The sequence below is a fragment of the Phyllostomus hastatus genome, unplaced genomic scaffold (assembly GCF_019186645.2).
Source record: "Phyllostomus hastatus isolate PE091 unplaced genomic scaffold, TTU_PhHast_1.1 phas_contig_159, whole genome shotgun sequence".
NCBI classification, from domain to species: Eukaryota; Metazoa; Chordata; class Mammalia; order Chiroptera; family Phyllostomidae; genus Phyllostomus; species Phyllostomus hastatus.
The window spans coordinates 3,831,045-3,845,399 of NW_025333640.1; the positions used below are offsets into that span (position 1 = coordinate 3,831,045).

The window sequence follows — 14,355 nt, forward strand, 5'->3', positions numbered from 1 at the left end:
GTATCGTTTCTTTATTACACAGAAGAGCCAGAAACCAAATACTGGGTTAGCCAAAAAGTTCATTTAGTTTTTTCCTGCACGATAGGTCCAGTAGTGCTCAGCTGTCTTTAACTTCATTCGAAATATTTTTGTTAGACTATATTGTGACAGATGTCATATGAGTGTGCATTTAAAAAAACTTATAAAAATTAGTGAATTTTTGTGCAGCCATTTTAATATTGAAAGTGAAAAAAGATATGCAACATTTTCAGTGTATTATGTTTTATTATTTCAAGCAAGGTAAGAATGCAACTGAAATGGAAAAGAAGATTTGTGCAGTGTCTGGAGAAGGTCCTGTGACTAGATGGAACGTGTCAAAAGTGGTTTGTGAAGTTTCTTGGTATATTGACATTTCAGCCAAATACTTCTTTGCTGTGGGGCTGCCTTATGCATTGGAAGACATTTAACAGCTCCCCTGGCCTCTGCCCACTAGAAGCCAAGAGCGGGAGATAGTTGACATACTCAAAATATCCAAATCAATAAAGCTATTGGTGAAAATAAAAAATGTGTCTTTTATTTTACGGAAAAATCTAAAGACTTTTTGGCCAACCCAATATATTTTCTGTGGAGACTTTCCTTGTGGGTACATCTATGTAAATAAGGCCAAGATCAGCAAACCTCTTTCTATGGCAAGGTTTACTGGCTTGGTAGGCAAAAGACACCCCCTGGGCCCATAAATCATAGGACCTTAAACTGCTCCCAAATCTACTTTGGAGATTATGTCTTTTAAAGAAATATCCTTAAAATGAACCGTGGGTACAGAGAAATTCATTGTAGTTTCACTTTATAATAAACCACTTGAAAGAGCCCCCAGGGTTTGGCAGCTGGCAATGTGCTGTATGTTATGAAGCTGGGCTGAGATGCAGGGGAGGCTGCATCTCATTCTGTACACATGGAGCTTCTGTAACAACCGATGCTCACGTCGCACGTCTCCCTTTCCTTTCCTTATTGTTACTTGAAAGTTCCATACTCAGGAACTCAGCCATGGCCTCTGTTGTTATTCTTTCTCTTTCTCCACACTGTTTTCTAGCTGACGTTGATGAACGAATTACACCATCAGGAAAAGCACAACCTGTTTTGTTTTAACCCACAGGCACAGGCCTGCTCAGTGACCATGTCAGAAGCGCTTCGCCAGGAGGAGCCCAGGCACCCTTTAGGTCTAGGACCATACGAGATGCCCTGACATAGAGTAGGGTGTCCACTTGCCTTGCTTCTTGCTGACTGTGGACATTAGGCGGGTTTTTAAAAAGATTTTACTGATTTATTTTTAGAGGGGAAGGGAGAAAGAAAGGGAGTGAAACATCAGTGAGTGGTTGCCTTTTGAGCACCCCAAACTGGGGACCTGGCATGCAACCCAGGAATGTGCCCTGACCGGGAACCGACTATACCAGCAACCCTTCGGCTCACAGTCCAGCACCCATTCCACTGAGCCACACCATCCAGGGCAGGCGGTTTAATGTGACACGAGGAACTAGTGCCCTGTCCTCAGGAGAAGGATGGCTTTGCTGGGTCTGCCAATAGCACTGACCATGTTTCTAACACCATGACTAAAGCCCAGACAGGCTGATGCCCCTATTCCTGGACCCTACCTGCAGCTCTAGACAGTGCCTCTGTTTTTCAGAGATCTGGCTCTTCAGGGCCTGCTTCTCCTTCAGCAGGTTCTCCAGCGACAGTGTGGACCAGTCCAGCTTCAGTTCCTCACACCGAGCCTTCAGCTGTGGGGACAGGGCAGTAGTGGTCATGAGCACGTGCATGGCTATGAGGAGGTGGGATGGCCCCCTGAGCCTGCCTCCCGACCTGACAATGAGCTCTGAGGGGAGACAGAACAGGTATCTAGGCAGGTTTCCCTGGGGGCTGGTTCCTCTCTCCCTCCTGATTCTGGAAGGCAAGACTGCAGAGGCGGCCCAAGGAGACCAGGGTCCCCATAGGAAATGCCCCAGGAGCATGGTTAGAGGTCCCACAGAATGGAACAGGGGGCCTATTAGAAGGGAGGCCCCTGTATATCCAGCAGTCCCAAGAGTGAGTACCAGGAAACTCTGAGCCCCCTTAAAAGGCCCATTTAGTCACATCATGAGCCTCCGGGACACCCCTAATGGGAAGTGAAGCAGCTACATTCTGGCCCCAGGCTCAGTTTGCACTCATGTGCTCTGAGAGCAGAGGAAAGCAGCTCCAGCACTCCTAGAATGAACTAGGATGGAGAGACGGGAAAGGGCCCTGTCTTCCCCCTGCAGATTAAAGGGATCATAGGAAATCCATCCTTTAGAGAACCTGCTGGGCCCTGCAGGCACCCTTGGGTTATTTCTGTCTCAGGACACTGGCCTCCAGGTCTGTCAACTGAGCAACACCTGGTCCTCTGCATAGTCTAGGGTCTAAGGCTCCAGCTCCCTCTGGAATGTGCTGGAACTGCTGCCCTCCCTGGGCACGCACCAGCTGCAGGCTCTGGCTCCTTAGCTCCCTGTTGTCCTTCTCCAGCTGCTCTGTCTGCTCTCGGAGCTGCTGGTTGTGAGCTGAGATCTCCTTCTGTGCTTGGATCAGGTCACTGTAGGTCAGAGCCTTCACTCCCAACTGTGGACAGACGACAGTAAGGCTGGGCTTGCAGGGAGGTGCAGCCGTGGTGGGGAGGGGAGGGACTAGCTTACTCATGCCCAGACAAGACTGAGGTAGCACCATGAGGGTCACAGACAAGAGAGGAGGTATATTTCCTCACAGAGGGGAACAAGGGGGTCCCAGGACACAAGCCTGTGCAGGACCTATGAGGGCCAGACTGGGAGCAACCCTCTGGCCACAGCCCAGGTCCTGGACTAACAGAAAGCACAAGAAAGGAAGAGTCCTCCCGGATCTCAGCTGTCCCAGGCTGCACCCCTGTCCAGTCCCCATCCACCCCTTAATGCTGTTCTTGTGTCATCCTGGCCTTGGGCGGCTCTACCTCATCCAGTTTCTGCTGGAAGAGTCTCTTTATTTCTTCTTTCTGGGCCTGGCAGTGGCCAAATAGCTGCTGTGCGGCCCCCAGCAACCGAGCATTCTTCTCCTGCAGGGGACAGAGGGTTGGCGAGTATAAGCCCTGTCCCCACCATCCCTCCCCTTAAACAGGCTCAAAGGAGAAGCACCAATGTAACACATCTCAGCGCATCTCAGTGATAAAGAGCACTGCCGTTCCGTGAAGGGCGAGAGCTGCCCCCTCCCCACTATGCTCACACATGGCAATGCGTGCACATACTGGGGATGCTGGCCAGTCCTCCGTCTAGGCATTTATTGGAAGGCTGCACCAGGCACACTGAGCAGGGACAAGGGCACGTGACAGGAAGCAGGGCATGTTATGGGTGGGCTGGGGACTACGAGAGGACTCGAAGTGGGGGGCTCGCTTAGTTCACCTGGCTCACCCTCTATAGAGAGCTAGAAATACAGAAGTGGCACTCCTCACCTTCTCCTGGTCCAGCAGCTGCTGCAGGCTGGCCTTGTACTGAGGGGTCTTCGTGTATGCTAGGAACTGCAGGTACTGGATCTTGAAGGACTCTAGGAGAGCCGGGGGTAAGGTCTCAGTGCACAAGCCAACTGGCTAAGACTGAAGGCTACGGTGGTGGTTGTGCAGGGGGGCAAGGGGGCACTTGAATGTCTCTGGGAGCTCCCCCCACTTTGTCAGATGTTGCTGAAAATTGCTTGTTACCATCAGTACCTTTGGTCCCCACGCTGCCTTGGCATCACCCCTCGACCTGCACCTACGGTTAGTCCCCCTACTGGGGCCCTTTGCAGCTCCTGTCATTACCACCCACGTTTTCTTTCTTCGCAAGACTGTGGGTTTCCATGACCCAATCTGCCAATTTTCCCAGTAGGCACATGCTGTTGACGTGGACTCAGGAAACCAAAGGCTCCCACGATTCCAAGGGGTTTCCCTCACTCAGTTTCTAAAGAGACCTCTGGGTTGAGCCCTACAAAGTGAGCAGGTGCTCACCTCAGACAGGGCTTGCTCTCTCACAGCCCCAGCTCATCCGAGACAGGCCCTTTCCCTACCCTCAGAACGCTGGGGCTACGTCACCCTCTGTAGGGCTGTCCCGGTGGCTGTGGGAGACTGAGCAGTGTCCCTGCCCCATCCTATATAGGAGCACCCCAGTGTGACAACCAGAGATGTCCCAGACATGGCCCAGTGTTCCCTGAGGGAGAGAACCTCAGCCTAAGATAACTACGCAGGCCCTCCTGGCCTGAAAGCCTGGCAGGACTGACCCCAAGCCCTCAGGACTTCAGTGTCCTCAGCCTGCTTACAGCTGTCACAGGAGACTCGCCAGGGGCAGAACCTCGGACCCTGCCCCCTCCTTGGAAGACAGAGTGTTAAGTCGGAATCCACACATGGAACCCACAGCGTCCGTGGTGCTGGCTCACCTAGCAGCTTCTGCAGTGCGGGTGGGGTGGGTGCCAGCAGCAGTTGGTCAGGGGGCTGCCGCTGCACGCTGGGAGGTAGCTGATAAAACGGACTTTGAGGTGACTTGTACGCATCTGCAGGAGACAGCAGCATTCATGTGTCAACAACTGACTAGCACATTCTCCCAGGGAATTCCAGATTGTTCTACAGAAAATTTTCCAGCCTTTTTAAAGTTAAGACTCAGCGCAGCTCCTCAAGCCCAAAGGCATGACCAGACACTTATGTCGGCAGTACTAGAAGCCCAGATGAACGCTTTCATAATCTAAGACATTTCTGCGAGCATTGTTGTTTCTGCCACAGCTGCTGATATCGAAGCTCTGACTGGCAGGATGTGACAGGAAAACCCACCAGGACTCACTCTTGGCAGACCACTGGGGTAAAGCGAGGCCTGGGCAAACCCCGAAGACAGCCCAAGGCATCCTCCAGAGCAGGACCCAAGCCTGAGCAGCACAGGAGAGGGCCCTGGGGAGGGCTCTGAGGCCCTGCTCACCCTGCGGTGAGGGTGCGGCCGTCTGGGACACAGTCTGGGCGTGCAGCAGGTCCAGTGCAGTAGGGTTCTTCTTGGGCTTACGCTCGGGGTTCGCAGTGCTCATCTTCTTCGGACGTCCACGCTTCCGGCCAGCCAGCTTCCGTCCCTTCTTGTTCAGTTTCTTCTTCCGTGCTTTGGAGGGGGACGGCTTCTTGATAGCGGTTGTCGCTGCTTTCTCTTCCTCAGCACCAGAATCCTAGTGAACAGAGGCCAGTGACAAACCAACTGCTGTGCCTCCTTATGAGCCCACAACACAGGACCCAGGATAGCGACTGAACAGAAGAAGCCCGCACCTCAGCAAGGCCCTCCCTCCGCCAGCCTAGGGAGCAGTGCCCACCAGCTCCACCTCCCTGTCTGAAAGAGTCCCTCCCTCTATGATGAGGGCAGGTGACCAGTGACTGTGCCCATGGACAGTTGTGCAGAGCCCCAACCAGGGTAGGGGTACTCACCACAGAGGTGTCTGCAGGCACAGCTGCCTTGCTCTCAGGCACCTTCGTGGGGGTGGTTGTATTACTCTTGTTTTCTCGCTGCTGCCGGCGCCGAGCTGCCTCTTGTTCCTCCTGGAAAGCGTCAGATGTGTCCACCAAAGTGCCAACATGTCCCCCAAAGTGTGGGCATGACCCCCAAGTGCCAAAATGTCCCCAAAAGTACTGGCATTGTGGCCCAGCTCTGTTCATGTCAACTCCTCTGCCCGCTGTACAGAGGAGGAAACTGAAGCACCGAGAGGCCAATGAGCTGCCCCTGGCCCCTTAACCAGCCCTGGGCCATGTATATATCTGCTGGGTGCATGCAGACATACCTAGATCTCTGGGTCAGAAACCTGGGGCTTTCTGAACTGTGTGTGACATGTGAGGGGAAATTAAATCAAGGACAAAAAGGCTCTGGGTGCAGACAAGAAGCTGCCCAACAGTCCTCTCTCCTTTCCAGGAGTACGGGCCTCCTACACTGAGGTACATCTGTACTGCGGGAGGGTTACTGGAAAGGCTGAGGGAAGAGGGGTATGGATGGTGCTGGCTGGCTCAGCTTGCTCTCTGTGCTAGGAGCTGGGGTGGGGAACGTCAAGCATGGCAGGAATGACATGGGACTCCAGGCAGCGGGGGCTTCTTCCCACTCAGATGCTTGTCTGAGTCTCCAGAAACACAGACATTTGGACAGACGTCCTCTGAGGTCTGAAAGAGGTGGTTGGAGGATGGGGCACTGCAGGGACACTGGGCACAGCAGTGGGTGGTGGCAGTATCAGGACCACCATGTCAGAACCTAGGCCGCTCCCCTCGAGCTAGCACAGCACACTGCTCAGGGACAGCTGCCTGTGTAGCGAAAGGCATGTCTCAAGTTCCGCACATGGAGAAATGTCTTGAGTTCCGCAAGGGGGGGTCCTCAATCCTGCATTCTGCATACTTAGCCAGGTTACCACAACACTGTTCAAAGGCTGAAAGTCACTCAACCTCGTTCCCGAAAGACTGCTGTCAGGAAGAGTGGCCCCAGGGCACCCAGACCTCCGTCCCCAAACTGGCACTCCCCATCTATCACCTGGAGTTCCATCAAGCTCATCAATGAGGAAAACACATGCTTACCCTGAGTTTTGGATTTTTCAGACTAGAGAAGTAGTTTTCAAGCTAAAAACAGAGAAAAAAGGGGAAAAAATTTAATTAGATGTCATTCTCAAACCCTGTCAAGATGAGAGCAACACCCGAGACACACCAACATGAGATGTCCTTGGAGCTGTCACGGGGTCGTGCCTCTGCCCAGAGCCCCGCCCTGAATGTAGGTGTCCCTCTCAGGGGCCATGCAGACCTGCAGGGCCATCTCACATGAAGAGAGCTATGTGGGAACCAGGCTGGCCTGCTCCGGGGCTCCCCACTGCCTTGGCCTCTGACACTGAGGCCAAGTCCACTATGGCCACATCATTTGAGACAATGTCTACCTTACACAGGGACTGGGAGCAAAGAGGGAAGACAGACAAAGAGCCCCTGGCTCCCACTCATGCTGTGGGACCACAGTGTTACAGATCCTCCAGGTTGAGCGCTGTGGGCGTGGACAGGAGGGAAGGGGGAGGAGGCTTTCCGGGAGGGTCCGGGCCTCACCCGCGGGAACACTCACTATGGTGCGGTCAATGGTGTGCAGGTAGTAGGAGACGGGCTTCCCCGTCCACGACACTGAGCCCTTCAGGGGCGAGAGCTCCACGACGCGCATGATGGTGCCGATGTCTGCAACGACGGGCACAGGTTAGGGCCTTGTGCACCTGGGGGAATGACTCAGGCGAGGCAGGAAGGGAGCAGAACCGCGTGCCCTCATCGCGTGGGGCCGTCCCACTCGCCAGGCGGGCAGGTCAGGGAGGCGCACGGTGTGCACAATGGTCCCCGCTAACCCAGGTGCTTGTCCAAGGAAAACGGCAACGAGCCTGACTGGGTGGGATGGAAAAGCACTTGAGGACCATTTGGAAAGAACACAACTACTAAGACGCCCAGCACCCGAGAAACTGTGACCCCGAAGCTGGGCGCCACAGAGTGACTCGGCTCTTCCCCAGGCCAGGGGTCCAGCTCCTCCTGCTGAAGGCGTCTACACCCGGAGCCCATCGCACACACCAGTCGTTTGCCCCTTAGGCCAACTGGATATGAACGCAAAGCAGCTTGTAAACCACCTAGTCAAACGTGTGGGTCTCAACCTGGGTGGTTCTGTCCCCACGGGACTCTGGACAATGTCTAGGGACCTCTGTGGCGGTCACTATGGGGGTGCTCCTGGCAACAAGAAGGCTCCCAGAAGCCCCCACAGACATGACTTGACCTTGAAGTCAGAAGTTCCGAGGAGGGACCCTGCACTAACACGTGTCAGATACTTAAGGTCATATATATTAAAAATTTAACAACACGAGAGTTTCTTACCACTCAAGTTTCTACTGTTTATTCTGAAGTTCAGAGGAGCAAAGGGCTTCGAGGACACAATTCTGCCACCTGAAACACAAAAGCTGATTACTGCTGTTTATGGGAAAACTGGCACACCAACGGAAGGATGCTGAAAGCTGGAGCAGGGGATGGGGAAGCTACGAAGAAAGAAACCAGCACACTGGGCACACAAACAGCCAGTGGTTGTGAGTCCTATCCGTTTCCTACAAGTGAAAGCAAAATAAGGTATGATTCGGCCCGACCTGCTAACAGCTTTCCCACAGAAACTTGACCAGGGCCCCCTGAAGTCCCACAGGTGCTGACCTGACCCAGGGACCCCACCTGTGTAGACGCATCCCATGTCCCACACTGAATCTAGAAGGCACCGGCAGTCCTAATGCCCGGACGGAAATAGCCTAACTGTGTATGAGGTCAGGAACCGCTGCACAGAGAACAGCTGTTATGCTGATACCCCATGTCAGAGTGGTCCTTCCAGAGAGGAGCAGGCTGTCACACCTGCCATAGCAAGCCTATGTGAGTGGTGCTGCTCATGTTATGATTACAAAAACACTCCACGTGGACCGAAGAAAACACCAAAGTAAACATGCTAATGCTAAACTTAGCAGTGTCAGAAAAAAGAGCCAAATACAAAAGAAAATAATATCTCATTGAAATAGGAAAAGTCAGGATGAATCTATTGATGGCACATATGCACATGCACACTCATACACACGAAGACAGCCCCGTGATACCCCAGTCAGAGGAGCTCCCCAGCACCCGGCCTCGGCCTGAGCACCCCCCTCATTAAGAGTATGTGATGGCTCCTTGGGTCAGCCAGATGCACAGTCAGGTGGGAACCTTGTTGCGCCAGGGAATGAACAGGAGCTGGAGACCACAAGGAATATTCAAAGTCATGGGAACATTTAAGAGTGTGGGATATGGTAAAACAAAACCTAGGGGTCCTAAGACTATTCTCATTAGGAACCTGCCATCTCGCAATGCCTACAAGATAACGGGTGCATGAGGGGACTTCTGAGAGCAAGTCACTGTGGGACAACACATCACTGGGGACCAGAGGTACTGGCAAGCAGTCCTGCCCTTGAGGCAGTCCTGCCTTTGAGGCAGCCCATGTGTTACAATTGGGCACGAAGACCTAAGAAAATGAGCTCAGAGGGGCAAGGTCAAGCTCACCACGAGGACAATGAACCCAAACAGCCCATGGGTGTCATTGAAAAAGATGGAGGGGCCGTTTTCTAATAAAACTAAACAATGGCCCAAGACGGTTGGCTGGAGAGATAGGACTAAACAAGAGGCACACTCTCCAGACCACAGGCTGGAGTTCAAGGTGAGGCAGGACCCGAAGGCCATAGGAATCCCAGTCCTCTCCTTGGGAGATGCATGCACCAAGGGAAGAGCCTGAAGGCTCAGGAGACGAGATGTGTACGGGGCACCGTGGACAGTAGCCACTCTTACAAATACGCACATATTCAGAACATTCACACACTCATGCTCACCTGCACACAGACACAGACACACACATGCTCAAACACACACATGAAGCTGGAGGTGCTGAAGACAGATGAAAGCTCTCTTGGTCTATGACCTTCCCCTCTCGCACCCCAGTCTGGACTGGGCTGCTATCTGACCTGGGATAAAGGAAAGGGAGGCAGAGGAAAGCAGTAGGGTAGCTCTGGCCTGGTGGTGGCAATTCCAAACAAGAAAGGCCCAAGAAATGCAGAAGGGCTCTGGCTAGATGTCCCTGTGCCCCTAGGTTAGTGCTGCCAGACAAACGATGCCAATCGAGTCTGAATTTCAGATACACATGATATTCCTTTTTAGTAAAAGCTAGAACATCCTTGTACTAAGAAGCTATTTGTTGTCTATGGGAAATTCACATTTAAACAAACAGCCTGTATCTTGCTTGCTAATCTGACCACCCATCCCAAGTCCCTCAGGCCAGCTGGGCAGTGGTGGGGAGGTGAGGTCTCTTCTACTCCTACACCAAGCTGGAAGACACCCGGCCTAGCACCTCAGGTGACAGTGAGAACCACAGTCAAGGCATCTTCATTGCCTGAGGCCTTTTGTATGGGCCTGAAATGAATGGATATGAAAACTGAGAAGAATTCCCACACCTGTGATTCTTGTCAAATCTAGCCAGCATGAGTGGGTGGTGGCTCAAGAACGACGGTGAGCATGGAGCAGCCACCAGGATGGGGTTAAGGGGGAAGAGTACGTTACCTTCCTTCATATTTGCAAATCGCTCCTTCAGCTGGTGATCCACCTCAGGACCAAAGGCAAAGTTATTCACAAATATAACACTGCAAAATAATATTCCAGTTGAGTAAAATGAAAGTTCCACATTCACACATGTATAGAGCGCCAGTGCATATGACACCTACTGCCTCCACTATCAGCTCCGTTGTAAGGCCTCCCAAGGCTCTGCCCACACAACCTCCGCCCAGCCCAGGGAATGGGCTCTGGGGCCCATGGTGTTCAACAGCTGCCTAGTTTGTTGCTAATGTACAACAATTCAGAAATTTTTGTGACTACCACATCATTGGCTTCTCTGGAAAAGCCAAGATGGACGTGTGCGGGCTGAGGTGGCCCCCGGTCAACCTGCACCAAATGGCTGGTGGCCCCTGCTTGCCCCCTGACAATTCTGGGCTGGAATGCAGACACCAAGACTGCCACCTGGGGACAGAGACATGATAAACAAATACCCAGGCAAGAAGGTAGCATGACTGAGTCAGGATGCATCTGAACGTGATCCCCAAGAGCCCTTGGGACCAGAAGCAAAGCTCTTCCAAGGGAGGGTGTGGCTCAGCCTCACTTTTTCTAATGTTTTCTGTCACCAGATGGCCAGAGACATCTTGGTCTGTAGACTCCTGCTGGGATGGTTGGGGAGGTGCTGCCTGCAAAGGGAAGGTGGAGGTATTCCCCTGCCTGCTCCCTTACCTACCCAGTATGGCCCCTGCCCACTTAAAGGAATTCTCTGAATGGCTAAACTCTAGAAACATCTGGTTTCACATGAAGACCCAAAGGTAAGACAGAAAGTTTCATACTTTAGAGTCACATGGCTCTCTTCTCTGCTTCAAGTGCAAGATTAAAACCATGTCATGGCAGAAACTGGGCCACGGAGAGAACTGCAGATGGGGGTCACCTCTTTTGACTATGATAGAAGACGGAGTGAGCTGACTGTCATCCACACACTGCTTGTAAAGTGAGGTGCAAGGACAGGCAAGGACAGAGCGGCAGGAAGGACACTGAAGGTGTAAATAAAGGCCAGCGCTCTCTCCCTGCTTGATCACGTGGACAGAAACAGAGAAGACAATAAGGGCTAGGATGGGGCACCCCAGGTGCCAATGGGCAGAGCAGGATGCGGGCAGGCCAGCGGAGCCATGCTGTGGCCCCGCCTGAGGCTAAGATTGGGAAGGCTGAAGTGCCAGAGTCTCCAAGTGACCAAGGTGGTGAAAGGGCAGAACAGAAAGGGGGTGGCTGACTGGAAAAGAAGGCTCCAGAAACTCTTTCTCATCCTCTCACATTCAGGTCTGAGGAAGCCAGGAGGCTAACTGAAGCAGTAGTCACCCCTAACAACAAAAAGTGCTGCAGGCAGGGGACAACTAGATAGGAAGCAGAGTGTCTGGGGGACATCAGGAGACATCCAGAGCACATGAGCCCAGCCTGGTCGTGGGCCCTGCCACTCTCTCCATCCACCAGGGTCTATTCATAGGAAGAAGAGGTCGAACTCCTGTGCAAAGCCTGAGGGAGTGTCCCAGGCCAGACAGGTGATGGGCAGAAGAGGCCGGGACTACAGTATGCTCTCAGATCCCCGGGATGCCCAGAAGACAGGACACTGCAGCCTGGAGGCTGCTAGGCAGTGCTGGGTGAGTGTGGGGCTCTCCCCACGGGAGAGGTCCCTCACTGTATTCTGACCCCACTCGGCTCACTACAAGAGCAGTATAGCCCCACACCCCGTTCGATGGAGATGTCCATGGAGCCAGCATGACTCTCTCAAGCAGATACAAAGAATCTGGCCACTGGGGAACAATGGGCTCAAAAGAAGGATGGGGGACACTTCTATGAAAGAGCAATACTTAGTTCCTATATGCCTTGAGAACTGCACGGTGAGGGGTAGGGAGCAACCCGCAGTCAGTGCGCCCAGAAGGAAAGGGAGCGAAGGACAAGACAGACCAGACTGAGAGTCTGTAAGCTGTCCTAGCAAGGCCAGCCCCACAGCTTCCGAGGAAGAGTGTTCCAGAGAGTGCAACGTGGCACTGTGGAGTCACCAATGTCCTGGCTACCTCTGGCTGCTCCACAGGACCCTCGCACTCTGACCTTCCCTCCTGCTGACCCAGAGAGGCCCATCGAATCTGCAGCTATACCAGACACCAGGGGCAGAGCACAGTGATCCAGCCTTGCATGCCTGAGCCCCGGCCTGAGTTCAGCAGAAAGACAAAGGGAAAATGACAAGAGGGAAGGACTGCAGACACAGCTTCAGGAGGACATGGAGGTCACACGTCAAGCCCAAGCCCTTAGGTTGGTGAGCCTACTGGAGCCTGGGAGCTTTGAAATGGCCTCTCATCCAAGGACTGTGCAGGCAGACACGCCAGCAAGTTTAGGATATGTGTGGGTTTCCGGCTGGAACAGGCTGCTCACACTGGTACTACACTCACCCCACAGGGAGTGTAGAGAAATAGCCTCCCCACACCAAGCTAGGGAGGAGGCACAGAGCACAATGTCCATGTACAGACACAGAGAGCGCTGAGCTCAGAGCTGAGATCTCTGGATGGCTTTCCCTCCCTGGCTGCAAAAGCAGAGAAGGGCCCTTCCCGACAGGCTGCAAGGGGCCAGCCATAGGGGCCCTTAGGCTGGTCACTGGCCACCTGCCCTGCTGACAGTCCTGAGAGTGAACCTTGGCTGCCTGAACCGGAAGGGAAGGGAAGAGAAGGGAAGCTCTGACTGCCTCTGTCATCCAGCTCCGCCTTGTGAAAGGCAGCCACACGTGGCAGCCAGGCCTACCACATGGGACTTGCAAAAGTGGGACCCTCCCTAGGGGTGCCCTGCCTAGCCAGGACCCAGTGCTGTCCTCAAGGTGCCATGAGTGGCAACTCCTAAAACCGCCATACCTTGTATTGGCGATCCGCTCTCTCCACTCCTCCGAGAGGAAATCACCTCTTTCCAGCTGAAAGGAAGAAAACAGGAACAAGTGCTCGTCACAGGTCTTGCTTGGCCCCTGAGCCAGCTCCCTACCTGGCGAGGAACAGATGAAATGAGCACAAAGTCGCTAAAGTGGGAAGGACTCAAGGTAAGATTTAGGTGGCTGCTGGCAGCTCTGCAGGGAGGAGAGGACAGTTGGGGATAAGCCAAAACCACATGCCTCAGTGTGGGCCACCATGAGCCACAGGAGTGGTTACCCAGACTAGTGCTGCAGTGCCCACCCCAGGAGGCCAAGGCACAGAGCAATGATGACTTAGAGAATGTGTCTGAGAGTCATGATGTCATGTCCACTTAGGGCCAGCAGGGGGCGCCCCCAACACACAGCCTGCAGAACTGTGGAAGGTCATTACCCCACCAGCTGGGCCGTTCTGGACAGAGGGTGGGTTGGCAAGGGCTCCGAGAAACCTGTATCAGGCCCTCAGGTGAGTGCCTGGAACACACACCCCTGACCATGAGAGAGGCCTGCACACCGAGTTCGAGTGGGCTAGGCTTCCTTCTGTGACACGGGATGCACCTGTACTGTGGCTCTCTGGTCTGCTTTACTTGAGAACAGTGCCATCTGCACCTTCAAAACCTCTCAGCACTACTTTTATTAGCAGACTGATGTCATTCTGCCTCGAGGACAAAGTCTATCCAAACGGACACAGTTTTAATAGCTGAACTGTCAGAGCTTTCACATTTACCAAACCAAGAAAATTGATTTTATAATTCTTCAAAAAGGATAGCACCACCATTCCCTGGTGTCTATTCAAAGCAAATGAAAACAATGTCCACATAAAAACCTGTACATGGATGTCCAAAACAGCAAAATTCATAGCAGCCCAAAGGTAGGGCAACCCTAATGCCCGTCCACATACTGAAATATTACTCAGCCATGAAAAAAAAAAAAAAAGCGAGGCACCGACACTCACTACAATGCAGATGGATGTACCTTGAAAACATGATGTTCAGTGAGAGGAGCCAGACCCAAAATGCCATAGAGCGTGTGGTTCCATTTATGTGAAATGTCCAGAACAGGCATATCCACAGAGACAGAAAGTAGATTAGTGATTGCCTGGGGTGGGGGGTGACTACTGATGGGTATCTACATCCCTCAAAGTGCCGTGAGGTGACTAGGAACCTCCCTCCTCAAGAAGACAGCAGGAGTCTGATAGGCACTGCATTTCTCTAAGGACAGGACAGAGGAAGACCCTGAGCAAAGTGTCCTATGGTGCTGCTGCCACAATGCAGTGGGACCATGTGCCAGGGACAGGAGCAGCTGCCAATCTTACAAC

The 14,355-nt window shown here is 53.0% G+C and overlaps 1 protein-coding gene across 6 annotated transcripts in view; it reads right to left on the reverse strand.

Annotated features, from left to right (window-relative positions):
- DOT1L (DOT1 like histone lysine methyltransferase) overlaps positions 1-14,355 on the reverse strand; it is a 58,869-nt gene that overhangs the window by 15,571 nt on the left and 28,943 nt on the right. For 5 of the 6 annotated variants that reach the window (XM_045831033.1, XM_045831035.1, XM_045831036.1 and 2 more), the window contains 12 exons: positions 12,991-13,046; positions 10,103-10,182; positions 7,865-7,933; positions 7,083-7,189; positions 6,557-6,598; positions 5,432-5,542; positions 4,944-5,178; positions 4,414-4,527; positions 3,461-3,552; positions 2,966-3,067; positions 2,467-2,604; positions 1,629-1,754 (listed from right to left, as the gene is read on the reverse strand). In XM_045831033.1, the coding sequence (XP_045686989.1) occupies positions 1,629-1,754; positions 2,467-2,604; positions 2,966-3,067; positions 3,461-3,552; positions 4,414-4,527; positions 4,944-5,178; positions 5,432-5,542; positions 6,557-6,598; positions 7,083-7,189; positions 7,865-7,933; positions 10,103-10,182; positions 12,991-13,046 (1,272 nt within the window). The remainder of the gene's footprint in view (positions 1-1,628; positions 1,755-2,466; positions 2,605-2,965; positions 3,068-3,460; positions 3,553-4,413; positions 4,528-4,943; positions 5,179-5,431; positions 5,543-6,556; positions 6,599-7,082; positions 7,190-7,864; positions 7,934-10,102; positions 10,183-12,990; positions 13,047-14,355) is intronic. The other variant, XM_045831034.1, reaches the window with a different exon arrangement.